Source organism: Orbicella franksi, chromosome 15 (assembly GCF_964199315.1).
Source record: "Orbicella franksi chromosome 15, jaOrbFran1.1, whole genome shotgun sequence".
NCBI classification, from domain to species: Eukaryota; Metazoa; Cnidaria; class Anthozoa; order Scleractinia; family Merulinidae; genus Orbicella; species Orbicella franksi.
In genome coordinates, this window is record NC_138159.1 from 15,228,576 (window position 1) to 15,242,256 (window position 13,681).

General features: G+C 40.0%; 1 protein-coding gene across 6 annotated transcripts in view; it reads left to right on the forward strand.

The window, feature by feature from the left end:
• The first annotated feature begins 1,415 nt into the window (after window positions 1-1,415).
• The window catches only part of LOC145470627 (SPARC-related modular calcium-binding protein 2-like), a 40,157-nt gene continuing 27,891 nt past the window's right edge, over window positions 1,416-13,681 (forward strand). Inside the window, exons 1-2 of one of the 6 annotated variants that reach the window (XM_081454435.1) lie at window positions 1,416-8,415; window positions 10,858-11,113. In XM_081454435.1, the coding sequence (XP_081310561.1) occupies window positions 11,036-11,113 (78 nt within the window). In that variant the 5' untranslated portion in view covers window positions 1,416-8,415; window positions 10,858-11,035. Of the gene's footprint in view, window positions 11,114-13,681 lie in introns of all 6 variants that reach the window. The other 5 variants (XM_081454433.1, XM_081454431.1, XM_081454432.1 and 2 more) reach the window with 5 other exon arrangements.

Sequence of the window (13,681 nt, forward strand, 5' to 3'; positions counted from 1 at the left end):
TGGTACCTCTCAGGGGAGAAAAAAATTTCAAGCCACGCCCACAAAACAGGATCTTAGTACCTCTTAGGAGTTCTTTTCCGTAAAATTTCTGACGAGCACCCCATCCCGGGGGGGAGGGGCTCCCCCCTGGATGCAGACCTTCGAGAAACCTGGAGTTATGATTTCATCATCTATTTTTTTGCGTGTACCTTTCTTGTGATATTATTCACTTGACAAGTAGTTATTTGCCTTTATACCATGTCGTAGAAAATTGAGCCAATTAGAATTCAGGAAAGCCGTTTGCCCGTTATTTACTTGCTGGTATTACACCCAACCTTCTCATCATGCGCCGCGCGTATGTCGCATTGATTATGTTGGCCACTACAGCATGGTATAAAAGAGTTATACAACGCTCTGTCGTGGTATACCATGGAACATCCCACTTGCCACTTGTACGTATTTTCTTGGTATACACACTCGCCTAATAAAAGGCTCGAGTCTATAACAAGAAAATACGTACAAGTGTCTGATGGGATATTCTATAGTATACCACTCGAAAACGTCGCATAACTAGTATTTATTATATGGCTGTGTCGCACAAGGACTGGGAACTACCGATCGAATTCACGAATTTGATTGGCTGAAATCGATAATGAACGCGGTCTAGATTTTCCCATCTAGACCGGCATCTAGACCGATTATATTTTGCGATGAAAAAGTTGCAAACTAAAAATACAAAAATATTGACTATTTCCCTCTAAAGATATTAGAGGAAGTGTCAAAAGAGTGATGAGAAAAAAAGTAAAGAGTACGAGCAAACTTTGGCATATTTGAGTTCAGCTCATCGCCGTTCGCAAGCAAAATGTCAGCTAGTGCAAACCAGTTTCAATAAAAGAATTTTTTCTTTTGTTTGGCTTATAACAAACATCTTATTAATCGAGCTTAGTCGGTCTGTATGGGAGAATCTTGACCTCGGTCGTGAGTACAGACCCCACTGGGTTCGTTCTGTACTCACGACCTCGGTCAAGATTCTCCCATGCTTAGATAGTAAGAACTTAAGTTTTATACATGTTGGTATGCTTTGGCTTTTAGTTTCCGTTTGTTAGTGGTTCCCAGGGTTAAACTTTTACATGTAAAACATGCAATCAGAAGAAGTAGGTTTTCTCTACCAAGCGACGCCCTATCAAAAAATACCTAGCATTCTCGCCATGGTGCCTCAAAGTATGGCTGCTGCCGTCTGTGTTCAGTTTACAATACTTGTTTGCTTCTTTCAAGTGTGTAATCGATTTACGTGTAATCGATTTAAGAAATATGTATTTATTTTTCAGTATTTCAGTCCACCCACAGAGGCAAAACGTATTCTCACATTAGGCCATCTAAATCTCTTGCTACGTGCGGCTCATTAAAGTCTACTCTCAAAGAGTACTAAGAATATCGACTTAAATGTGCTACGTGCTTTCAATTCGGCAATCGATAGCTTTTTGATATCCAATGTCAAAAGTACTTTACCGACTTTCAAATGTAAATCCAGTTGTGGTATTGTGTCACCGACCTTTTAAATTACTCTATTAAACTACTATCTAATTTTAGAGCCACTGTTAATTACAACTAACCAGCTCAAAGGAAGAAAATAGATTTTGTTTGCAATCAGAAAAATCTTTCTTTTGTTCTTGGTGAAATAACAGTGAGGTACCCCCAATGTCGAAAAGTCGCGACCAACTTTACAAAGTCGCAACAAAACAGTCGATCTGTGGCACAGACAATTGTACCACGTGATGATATGTTGACACGATATATCTATAGTCAGGCCGCAAGATTTGATGGGAAATATATGAAGTCACGTTTTCACATTCTTCTATGTTCTCCTCTTCTCAGTTTCAGCAGGTTTGACTTGGTATATGAACTGAGCAGGCAAACGTTTGGGAAATTGAAAGGCGAGTAGGCAGCAACGACTACCATTCCTTTTTATAATTTTGAGAGGTAAAATCTTTTTCTAGTTTTGAGGTACTGATTCTTGACGCGTCACCATGACTCTTATAAACCGGGCGGGAGGTCTGTACGGGATAAAACTGACCGAGTTAGTGATGACTGATTGCTTGAACACACTGTGGGTGCGAGATCGAAGCTGCTCGATGAGCACATATCCGGCAATTTCTTTAAGTAAACAAGAAGGTTGTTTTCGATTAACTTAAGATCGTTTTCTGTTCAGTTGAAAGCAGCTGTTCGCTCGTTAATCCATGTTTACCATTAGATACGACGTCGAGTTGCACTTCCCCCGGGGGTATTCCCCTACTTGGGCTATATAGGTATGTGCGGGCTTCAAAGAGTATGGCCTTTTAGCCGTTTTGTTCAGACATTTGCTTATTTTGGTCTTAAATAGGGTATGGGCTTTGCACTTTAGCCTTGAATTGGGTACGTTTTTTTTAGAAGAAGCTACTTTTTCATCATTATCGATAACACTATCAACAAAAGCACTTCACAGTGAAACAGAGTATTGATTTAAGGGTCAGGGACCCGTTTCTCGAAAGCCCCGGAACCTTTTCGGGCCCGTAAAGCCATTTTTAGTCCATCTGTATCTAAAAACAGAGAAGTGTATACGCCTGAAACTTCTTGTGTGAAGGGAGCTTTTCTTCATATTAAGAATATGTGAACAAAACAGCTCTGTAATCGTAAGGTTCGAGATTTTGCTACGGCTTTACGGGTCCGAAAAGTTTCCGGAGCTTTCGTGGAACGGGCCTAAGTAGGGTATCTTAAAGAGAGCAAGGGTTTTGGGAAGTGAGCCGCACATCACACCCAATTTTTTTCTGGGAGTATACCCCCACCCCCCGCGCCCCCGAGGTGTTGAACTTCTCTACAACCACCCTGGTCCCTGCCATTGCAGATAGGTTTCAATCTAAATAGGATTCTCTGCTGTCAGCAGATGTCATATCATGGTTAAGGAAATATGCATTTGTTTTTTTTTTTGTTTTTTTTTGTTTTTTTTTTTTAACATCAGTTCGTGTGCCTTCAGCAGAAGTTCCCCTCGTGACTCTGTGACTCGATTGTGACAGCTGTAGGTAATGTGGTACCAATCATTTCATTTCAAACAAGAAACATATCAGCCTAGCTTAGCATTTTGATAATTTCTATACCCCTACAAAAATTAGCTGGAGAATAGTGGCTTCTTTAGCTATCCTGAATTCACATTGAATTTCAATGATAGAAGCCACTAACCAACCATCCTTACCATAAAATTCTTTTTACATGGGCTGAACGTGAGGCAATGTTTAAAAGTAAAAAGTCACTTACTACTCGCTGGATACCTCAAAATAATTATCTGCTAAGGAAGTGGAGAATTTCGCCGCAGCTATGATAGAAAAACGTGAAAAATTGATAACTCAAACATTGTAGAAGATTAACTTAATACCTCTCTTCCGGAGGAAAAAAAATAGTTAAGCCATTAACTGCATAACAAACAGCGTGTCTTATTCTTTATAAAGATCAATACCATTACAAAAGATCGAGCCAATATAGAACCATTATTTCGATAGTTCTGTGTGATCTTAGCGAGTCACCTGCCCTGGAAAGGTTAACTTCTTAAAATTTCTGGCAGGCTCCGTTCCATTTATAGATAGTTTGGACCAAGGGTGAGTTTCCATCCACAGGATAAGACTGATGGAGCTAAAATCCCCCTCTTCTCAACCGCACTCACCCCTGCTAGGAAAGGTTTCTTATTGCGAATACCGAGAAATCGCCATTAAATTTAGCTAGCACGTAAACATTTTCATTCAATGAACGTTTGTATGATACAGAGCAGTGGTTACACCCCGAAATAGCATTATCCTACCTAGTCTGGCACTCTGGAATTTTGTCGCTGAAAACTCACTCTTCTCGTGACGTGCTTTTTTTGAGTCCACATTGAAACAGACAGTGGTCGCTAACGACTATATAATTATCTAATTTAATTAAATATTTCACTCAGGATATGGTAGTAATAAATAGAAAACGTAAGCAGGTTTGCATGTTTTAAACCAAGTAGTCTACATCATGGGAGGGGAGATTTTTAGACTCAGATGCCGCTAAAGAGTGAAGTTGTTTGTATTCACACAAACAAATTATGTTTACAAGGAATCATTATAGTATACCAGTGTATTAAAGTTGTAATATCACATTTAGTGTTCGTGTTGTCTGTTCGTGAAAGCAGGCCGGTGTTTCAATAAGAAAGAGGATAGTGAAATGTAGATGCTCCAATTCTCTCAATGTGTTTGATGTCCGATCACGGAATTTCTTTTAAAAATAGAAACCGCACGAAACTGAAGCGTGTGCCTTATTAGCTGTGCTTTATTTCTTGTTTAAATTAGAGTTACTACCACTTTACATGTTGTTGACATTGCTTCTTATCGCACTAGCATTTGCAATCTGTTGATAAGAGTGCCTGAGTTCTTAACTGAATAACTTAAGTGCTCGGTATGTTTTTTAAGCCTCCGTACAGCACTCGAAGTAAATATTTGCGCGTGCATTGGGGGAAGACTGTGGTCAGGAAATGGTGTTTGTGATGAGCTGAGAACTGCTCTTCATCTCCCTAGCAACTTCCGCACAAACATCCGTCGGTATAATAGACCATATTGCAACCTTGACTGACGAACTTTGTGCGAGAAGCAAGGACGATATTCACTTAAAGATATTACTTTGTATACCGACTCTTAGTAATATTTAAAACGAGTTGGGAAAGTCAGTGTGTCTAACCGCAACGTTTAACAGAAGGTATAAAGAGGAAAAACGAGGGCACCAGGTCAATGGAATTGCGTTGGCGAAGTTCTCAGTAAGTAGTTGTCAGATTGTTTCACTGTGCCTCATTTTAAGTAGTTTGTCGTCGTATTTTTCGACGCGTGATGAATCATAGAATGATCAGTTCACATGTTTGTCGTTTTATGAGCGTTCATTTTAATTTATTCCAGATGAAAACCGTAATTTAATTAATGTGACATTCCCTGTTAGCATAACCACTTTGAAATGGAAGTAACAGAAGGCTTGTTTACTGTATAGCAACTAACGTCTGTTGATAGTGACTGGTAATGCCTCACACATTGGCCACAAATCACACTTCAATTAGTTTTATTTACCATTTGCAATTAGCTTATTTACATTGCAGAGTGCTGTTCCGCTCAGGTATGTATGTGGCACAACGTTCTGTGTGTTCTGTAGTTTCAATTGAGCTATAAATTGCGTAGACAGTGACTCGACACGGTTTTAAAAATTGTTCCACGCGCCAAAGCCAGTTCGATTCCAGTATATGCTCGAGCTTTACCCGAGTGTATAATATGGCCAAACGGGTTTGACTATGAAAACTTTTACCATATCAATCCCAGACGGTTAACTGTAGCTTCTTATTTTTTTTTTCCAGGAGTTAAATTCAGTATTTTCCCCTTACTTTCAAATATTATCTCCATATGGTGATACGGCCTCCCCAGCAGGTCAACTCTTTGTTGTAGCTATGCGCGCCAAAATGTCTTCCAAACGGATGTTCGCTGTGGGAGCTTCGGTATTGATCCACTTTGCGACGCCAGTGCACTGACTTAAACGCAGATTTAGCCTCTTTAACAAAATTACGTGCTTAAAGGCTAATCCGATCAGTTTTTATACTATGAATCTTGCAACTTTTTTTGGCCCATTCAGGATTAATTTACTGGCCGAGACATGCAGAAGTCAGCAATAAAGAACTCAACAAACCCTTGCGTATAAAAACAGCACTTTTCTCGGAGAAGCCTTGTAATATTAGTCAAGGCTTGTGAACGTAATGATTCATCATCAGGCTGTCATCGCAAGTCGAATGTTTGTAGTTAGAGGATTAAACCAACGAGTGGTAGTCTTGTCGTTTTGTCGGCATTCGGGAGCCATGTTAAGCCCAGTTGAAATGAACGGAAACACAACCGTAAACTAATATGACAATAAAAGTAACGTAGATTGTAATGAAAACAGCCTGATTAGACTTATCGCCTTAGCACCCAAGCAAATCTGTTGTTTTTATCTTAACTAATACGATTTTATTGTTTTACTCATATCACCCGCATAGTTAACCAATATTCCACATGAGTTCGCATGCAAACAAGATTTTGAGAACTTTAAATTAGTTTACAATATAAAGTCATTTCAAAGAAACAATTGACTGCAATTAACCTCGTGTTTTAGCTTGAGGTTAACTCTAAACCGTTGTATCAAACTCGTGATACTGCCAGCTACTGTCATGTGCGCCCCACAAAAAGAAGACGTAGTTTTTTCTACTTGAGCAGCTGGCTAATTGATAGCGAAACAGTTTTTACAAGGTCTTAATCCATTAAATGTGTGATTGCTGTTGTTCACTGGAATAGAAACGGTTATGTCATAAATCATTCTCATCTTTAATAGTGCCGTTTGCGACTTGAAGGCGCGTTGCCTGGCCCTTGGAAAATAGCTCGGAATAACTCTAATCAAGATCCAGCCTAATGGCCCAGTAAATGGCCGCTTGTCTTGCTCTATCACTCGCAATCGCCGAATCTTAAAAAGATATCAAAAGTCGCTCGGACAAAGGCAACACCATAAATAGGTTAATTGTTTTTTAACCCACATTTCCGCTTATTGTTAGAGTGAAACCGAAACCGTGAGTATGTGGGCAAGAAATTCTAGATATGCATTCTGTTCTCTCGATTTCAGAGGGCTGTGCCTCATTCAGGAATTGACCTTTGTTGACGGAAATTTTTCAATCCTCTTTTTTTCAGACGCAAGCAAGGCCCGTGATTCACTTTCGCTTGGATTTGCCATTCTCAGTCCAGGGTCACTGAGCAGAGCAGAACATTTACGTCTATTAAAAAGCTAGCGGCGGTGCGGCTGTGGATAATTCATCGGCAAGTCATTAGTAAAACTCATCACAACAGGTAAACTTCAGTGGATGTTACATGCTTGAAACTTTATTTTCTTCTCTGTGTCGATACGCCATATTTAGTTTGGGGCTTTATCACGCTTTACTGCCTCAGTTCTTGGTCAACAAGTTGTGTAATAACTCTAAAGTCGGGATAAGTAACATAGAAACAAGACCGGGATGCTGAGAAAATTTTTGACGCAAATTTTTAAAAAGTCAACTTTGATTTCGAGCGCTAAGATAAGTGATGTGATGAAATGCACTTGCACATGAAAACCATTTGGTTAGGATCTAAGGCAAGCGAAGGCATATTCTCTACCAGGGTAAACGAGACACTCGCTGGACAGGGATTAGGCTTGCCAACCTGTGTCGACAAACAGCACAATGAGACAGCGACAAAACACAAACAGAATTAAACGACTACGCAGTCTTAAAATCTCGCAAAATGCACCGCTTTCGCCAGTCTTAGATGTACGAGTTTTCAGGGGGAGCACGTCTCTGCTAATTGGATCCTCTCCCCTCCCCTATCACTGACAAAGCACCCTCTGATTGCCTATAACTACTGAGATGTAACGAAAGGAACAAATGGTCTTGAAAATTCAGTATTTATAAGTAGATGAAGAGTATATTGGGAAGGGGTCAGTAGAAGGAAGCAACGGGCAAGTGAATAAAGAAAGAGGAGAAAACAGTACAATTTTCCCGTTAAATTAATTTTATATAAATGGTATATAGTTTGCGAAATCGTATTCTCTGTTGACGCGCCTAACCACTCGCTTCTTGTTCAGAAGGCCTTGTAGCCATATAAACAAGTGATATTGATTGAACCTTGGCGGAAATTAAATTTATTCATAACGGACTTTGTGTTTTCCTTCGTGTTCTAAAGCTGAAGGATAGTTAGTTTCGAGTTTTACCGGAAAACACACGCGCGCGCGCGAGAATTGGATCAGCTCAAGCTTTCAATGTAATTTGATCCATTTTAGTTTTAGTTGAAGAGAGTGAAAGCAAATGTTCGTGTTTTTAAGGTGAAGAATGACGTTTTCTGGGTTCCTCGGCGCTGACGTAAACTGCGATATTTTACTTGATTGCAATAAACAATTCTGTGACGTACAGCATCGCACATCCTAGCGCTTTACTGAACTAAAAAAAACCACAGTTCATACTACAGGGAACTGTTTTGTTTCACTTCGCCACTAAGTGGTCAAAACCCAAAGAGCGTGCGGTCACAGACCTTGGTGTGGACTAAAAAAACATGCTGGACACATAGCGCACTGTTTACATTAAAATACAGCAAGTTGACAAAAAAATTTTCCCACACCAGGACATAAGTCATTTCTCTTGAGCTGAACTGGCTGGGTAGAATCGAGATTATATAATCCAGTCATTCTTTTAACGATTGACGTAATCTGCCGTACTTATTAGATATAAGCCGAAGTACACTGAAATTTTGATCAGATTAACCCAGCAGCAGAGATAACCGAACAGGCCGCGGTCGTTGTGTAAGCGATTTTTACATCGTCACAAAATTACGGCTAACGGGAAAACGGTATTGATCGCCGGGCGAGGTGAGTATGAGATCAAAACAATTCTTATAGTGTTCAGTTGTATTTCGTGCGTGACTGCATGGCGAAAACGAATTAGTTTACAGTCGCCACTATACAATACTTATGCAATGAGCACAATATAAGTACTAGTCGTACAGAGAAGAGGGTAATAAAATGCCTTGGAGACTTAAGACTCCTCAAAAACAAGATGCATGTACCCACAATCTATATTCAACCTCATATGCAAAGCAGGCTTTCGTCATGTTATCGTGAAAATGGTGACGTCATCTCTAAAGCAAGCCCAGATTATGTTAGGAAAACAAGCGAAAACATCTTTTTTTTTTTTCATGCACTGTCTAGCTTCCAAGAGGCCCTGTACCCTAATTGGCGAGAAATTATGTTCTACATGCAGCTCGTAAAGCTCTGTAAAGTTCGAAGAGCTGGAGGGAAAAATGAAAAATTTCTATCAAGCAGTTTACATTGAGAAAAATGTCCGATGTGACTGAAGACATACCTCTGTAAGCGGGAAACAAAAAACCATATGTAGTGTCAATGCTTAGCTTAAGCTGTTAAATGCGGTTATCAGTTATTAAAAATAAAAAGCATTAATCATGTCCATAAACTGTTAGATGATTTTCGTATTGTTTTACCGATGGGTCAGTTGTTTGGTTAATCGAACTGGCGAGGCGTTAAAGTGCTTGTAAAGTGCCCTTCCGGCCGATAGAAGGCTTGCGACAAATCGAAGACAAATTGGAGTCAAAAAAATTAAATCGCCCTCAGTATTTAATCAGTATAAATCTCGCAGGGCCGTAATGAAATTTCCGGAATTGAAGCTAGTAGTATTCGTTTTGAGGGTTTAAAATTTGATTTCCAGATAAGCGAATTTATGCACTTAGTCTGTCACTCCCTGGTTTCCAATGAAAGCGGAGCTACCGAAAGAATTGAGAGCCTTCGCAGTTGACAAAGGCTTTGCTGAAAGCTATTTGAACAATCAATTCCTGTTTCATTCTAGAAACGACCAAGCAAACTCAGTAAAAATAGAGATGTGTTATTGCGACAGATTCTGAGCAAAATCTTTGTTGACAATTCGCGGTCACTAAAAATGACAAATGCCAGATGCAAAAGATGAATTGGGATCTCCGTACACATTAATGTCAAAAGGAAATTCTTATTACAGTTTCCGTACAAGACGGTCTTTCGGACTAAGTTTCATTGTACTGTTCCATTCTTTGGGCAGGAAGGCTTCCTAATACCTTCCCTTTGGCTGTCTAAAGAGTTCGTTTTCCCATGAACTTTCTCAGATTTGAGTACTTTTTAGTTTTGTCTAAGAATCTTGGCACGGTTTCATCCCCCGCCATTGTAATCCGCTGGTTGTTTATCTACAGTGAAGAAGAATTATGAAAGCTTAAGACGACAACTAAAAGCGAGTTGTGTGGGCTCTAGGAAATTATAAACAGTCTACCCAAATGCGGCGTCCTCCGTTGTAGACACTTCGTCGAGCATTTTTTACACTTCAGGTGCTAAGCACGTTTTTATGGGAAAGGAACAAGTGATTAGCGATTATTTTGAATTAAACCAGCTTTGCTTTACTATTTTGGTCCTGTCTGATCCACAATTTTTGTTTTGAAAAAACCTTTACAGATCGCAGAACCTATTGTTCTCTAATTCTTTGTGTCCATTATAAGTCGTTTTTGCATGTGGAACTGACACCTGATTGGTCAATTCGCCCGATTCAAGGCGACTTTCCACTATACAAACAGACGTTTTCTCGAAGTATCTTCAGTCCTCGATTGAACTTCAAGGTGACTTTTGAAGGAAAGCTGATTATTTGAAGGGAAACGATTCGTATCGGGAATTATAGCAAAAAGCGTGTGTGCTTGTAATCTTCATTGTCGCTGACATATGATATAGCGAATTTTGATTGACAATTAAGATTTCCTTCACACCGGGGTAACCTAAAACTCCATTTTGAAACGGTGCCTTTCTTCTATGCAATCATCCACTTGTCATGTCAACGAATGCGAAATTGCAACAGTCAACATTGAAAATTGTGCTTTTAATTTATCTCTACGATTGTTTATTTAAGCGAGTAAAATGTCGCGAAGTCCCGTTAAAAGACCTAAGACCTCTCTCTTTATATGTACTTGGTTCTTATCTCTGCAGCAGTGCTCTACTTCCCGGCTGCTGTAAACAATCATAGAACTCTTTAGAGATAAGAGGAGCTGGAATGCGCTCGGTGATAAAAGATCCCAAACATATAATTTGCTTCGCGCAATGTCGTGCACTGGCCAACGCGAAAATCGGCATGTAAGCAAGCACGGTCGGTCGCGACTGCCCGATTAACTACAAAGCGGATTCGCTTCCTGTACGCCAAGTCGCCTGCTAGCAAATGCTACACGTCAACGAATATTGTTAAACAAACAGTCTCGATTACTCGTAATGGGCCGTGATATTTTTGTTTAGAAACGATTACTCAAATTGTCTGTCCGTTCCGTGGCGGTAACACAATATCCAGAGCGGAGACTTGGACCTCGAGATCACCAGCGTGTGTCAGTCTTCCTTTAAGAGAGCTGCGGGTAAGACGGTCGCAGATCGCTGTAGGAGAACCCAAGATATTCCGCCAGACAGTACAAGTTCAGTGATGGAAACACAGACGAGACTGGTTGCGGTAGCCACTTTAGTGATTCTTCAGATGCTTTGTGTCCTTAGTGGAATCCAGGTGAGTGGAAAACATTAGTGGTTTTTCTAGCTCTGTCGATTTCATGATGTTTCCGGACCAGAGAAGTTTACAAAGAAAACCCCTTTTGCACGGTTATAAATGGGCAACTGACAGATTGATATTGAACGTTGAAAATAGTTTTTATCTGTACTGACACGGGTCACTATGTCTTTCTGTAGCGTTTTCCTTTCCCCGCTGCGCGTTCTGACGTGCTGTGTTGTGTTTGAAAACGCACGAGTTTATGTAATATCCCTGCGATGCTTTCAGGGACAATAAACAAACACGTTTACCTTCAGTTGTGATTACAAAGCCCCACTGCCGTATGCTTTGATTTTCTCGTACAGTACAGGTAATGACACTGTGAATGCCTCATTTGTCAGACATATTTAATGTAATGTTATCGACTGAACCCTTGCCGCTTCACAAGGCATAGTTTCGCGTGTCGCGCCACTGGAGATTTGTAACTGGGATGTTCCCTGGGGTGGAGACATTTTGCGTCCAACAATGATTTCAAACACGCGAGTAGAAATATTTAAAGATTTCTTAGTGGGAAGTGATGTAATTTTAATGAAGTGGAAAACCATAGTCTGGGGAGGTTTCTAGTCTGTGACAAAATCTCCTCGCGGTTCTGCGCAGTATGAGGAGGTCACAAGGGCAGCTGTAGTCTAACAGCTCTCACTCGATATAACACGTCAAATTCGAGTTCCCAGCGGAACGAGAACGCATGGTCACCATTATCGAAACAAAAACAACATCATCAGGCTGAGCATTGTACTTAGAACCCTTGACGCAATATCGTGTCGCTAAAAAACGCCAAGAATAGGAGATAAAGCTATTTTGCCAATAATACCTTTTCGAAATAGCACTAGGCTGGTTGATCGTATTAACAGAAAACCAAAGTCTTGGCTTCGCTTTGGATGTCCCCTTAAACCTTTTAACACTCAACCGCAAACAATCTCTAGATGTATCGCGCAAAACAGCCCACGTCACACAAACACTTCTCTAAAGGCTCTTGATAATTTGTTTCAGAGAAAACGACGTTCTCACTGCCGCTTTTCAATGGCCCCTCAAGACAATCTTGCGCGCACTGAATCAGCAACATCAGCCATACGTGTCTTCACGGCCGGGAGATTTACACACAGAGCAATGTTACCGGCGGGCTGGCTGTTAGAGAACATGAATACTTTAGTCGGTCTGAGCTATTATTTTATTCCTTTAAATCTAGTTTGATGGAAAACAGCAGATAGCCGATGGTATCTGAGGAATTTTCCTGATTGAGGCCTTGTTTATTTGCCTACGCAATTCCAGAAGTGAGAGTAATGTTTGAACAATTATTCCGCAATTTTCGAATCCAGGGGGCCTTCCGCAGTTTGTTATCCCATTTAAAAACGTCATAACCGTTCAATAATCAACCAGAACTCGTCAAAACCCGTGAGAACTAACAAAAACGTGGTGTGCGATGTCATCTCTGAGTTATTAAAAATCGTTACCGCAAATTAAGACGTGACCAGTTGAGCGATTCCTTGGTCAGACGACTTTTCGTTAAATTCCGATAAAAAAAGGGAGACAAATAATTGTTTTCTTTAATAAGCTGATCGCCCACAAACAAGAAGAAAAGTGTTTACGGAGGTGTATATTGACTTAGGTTTTTATGCGCCTTTGCTAGGTGTTGGTACACGGTCAGGGTCATTCGACGGCGCCTTCGGCTGAAGATGCGAAATGTGTTAAAACACCAATGAAAGGTGCAGCCTCGCGAGTAATTTATTTACCACACTTTGCAAAGATCTCTTAATCACATGATAAATATTTAGTCCATCTTTGTTTGTCTCGAGGTTTTTCTGTTGTGCTTTTTTTCAAGGAACGTTTCGTTTGATACATATTTTCACGCGTTGCGATTTACAACGCACAGGGCTTGCAACAGATGGATTTGTAAGTAGCGGATTAGACTAAAATAACATTTTGTCCGCCCTTTCTATATCACTCAGCGAGAAAAGACCTTCAGGTCACTGCAACATACGTACACACAAAGGGAAATGATTTTTTTGTCTTATATGGTGGTTGCGGTTTAATTGTTGAACTGAACTAACGGATGGAATTCCCTAATTGTAGCAGAATTAATTTTAGTACTGCACCAGCTGTCTTGATTGTAGGGCCATAGTGCGATTTGTCTGTCAGGAAATTACGTCATGTAGTTAAAAATATGCTTAATAGCTGGCTTACGATTGTGTGATAAATATTGATGGGTGGTATAAGTGTAAAACTATGCAATGAGATATTGAGTTCAACCTCGTTGTGTCCTTTGGTAGATCTTACTGAAACAACAAGTTATTAAATTAAGTTTATTGGGGACTTAACTGATAACCAGATTGATCACAAGGTTTAGGTTTTCCAATTTTCTAATTTCAGATAATTATGAGTATTGGCTACTAAAAAAAAAAATATTTCTTATGAACCGTAATTAAAATTCTCAGCCTGATTTTAATGATGCCACGAACGGACAAACAGAAAATGACGAATGCAAACGATGCACGAGAAATTGTTTCGTAGAATTAAGCGTGAAATCATTAA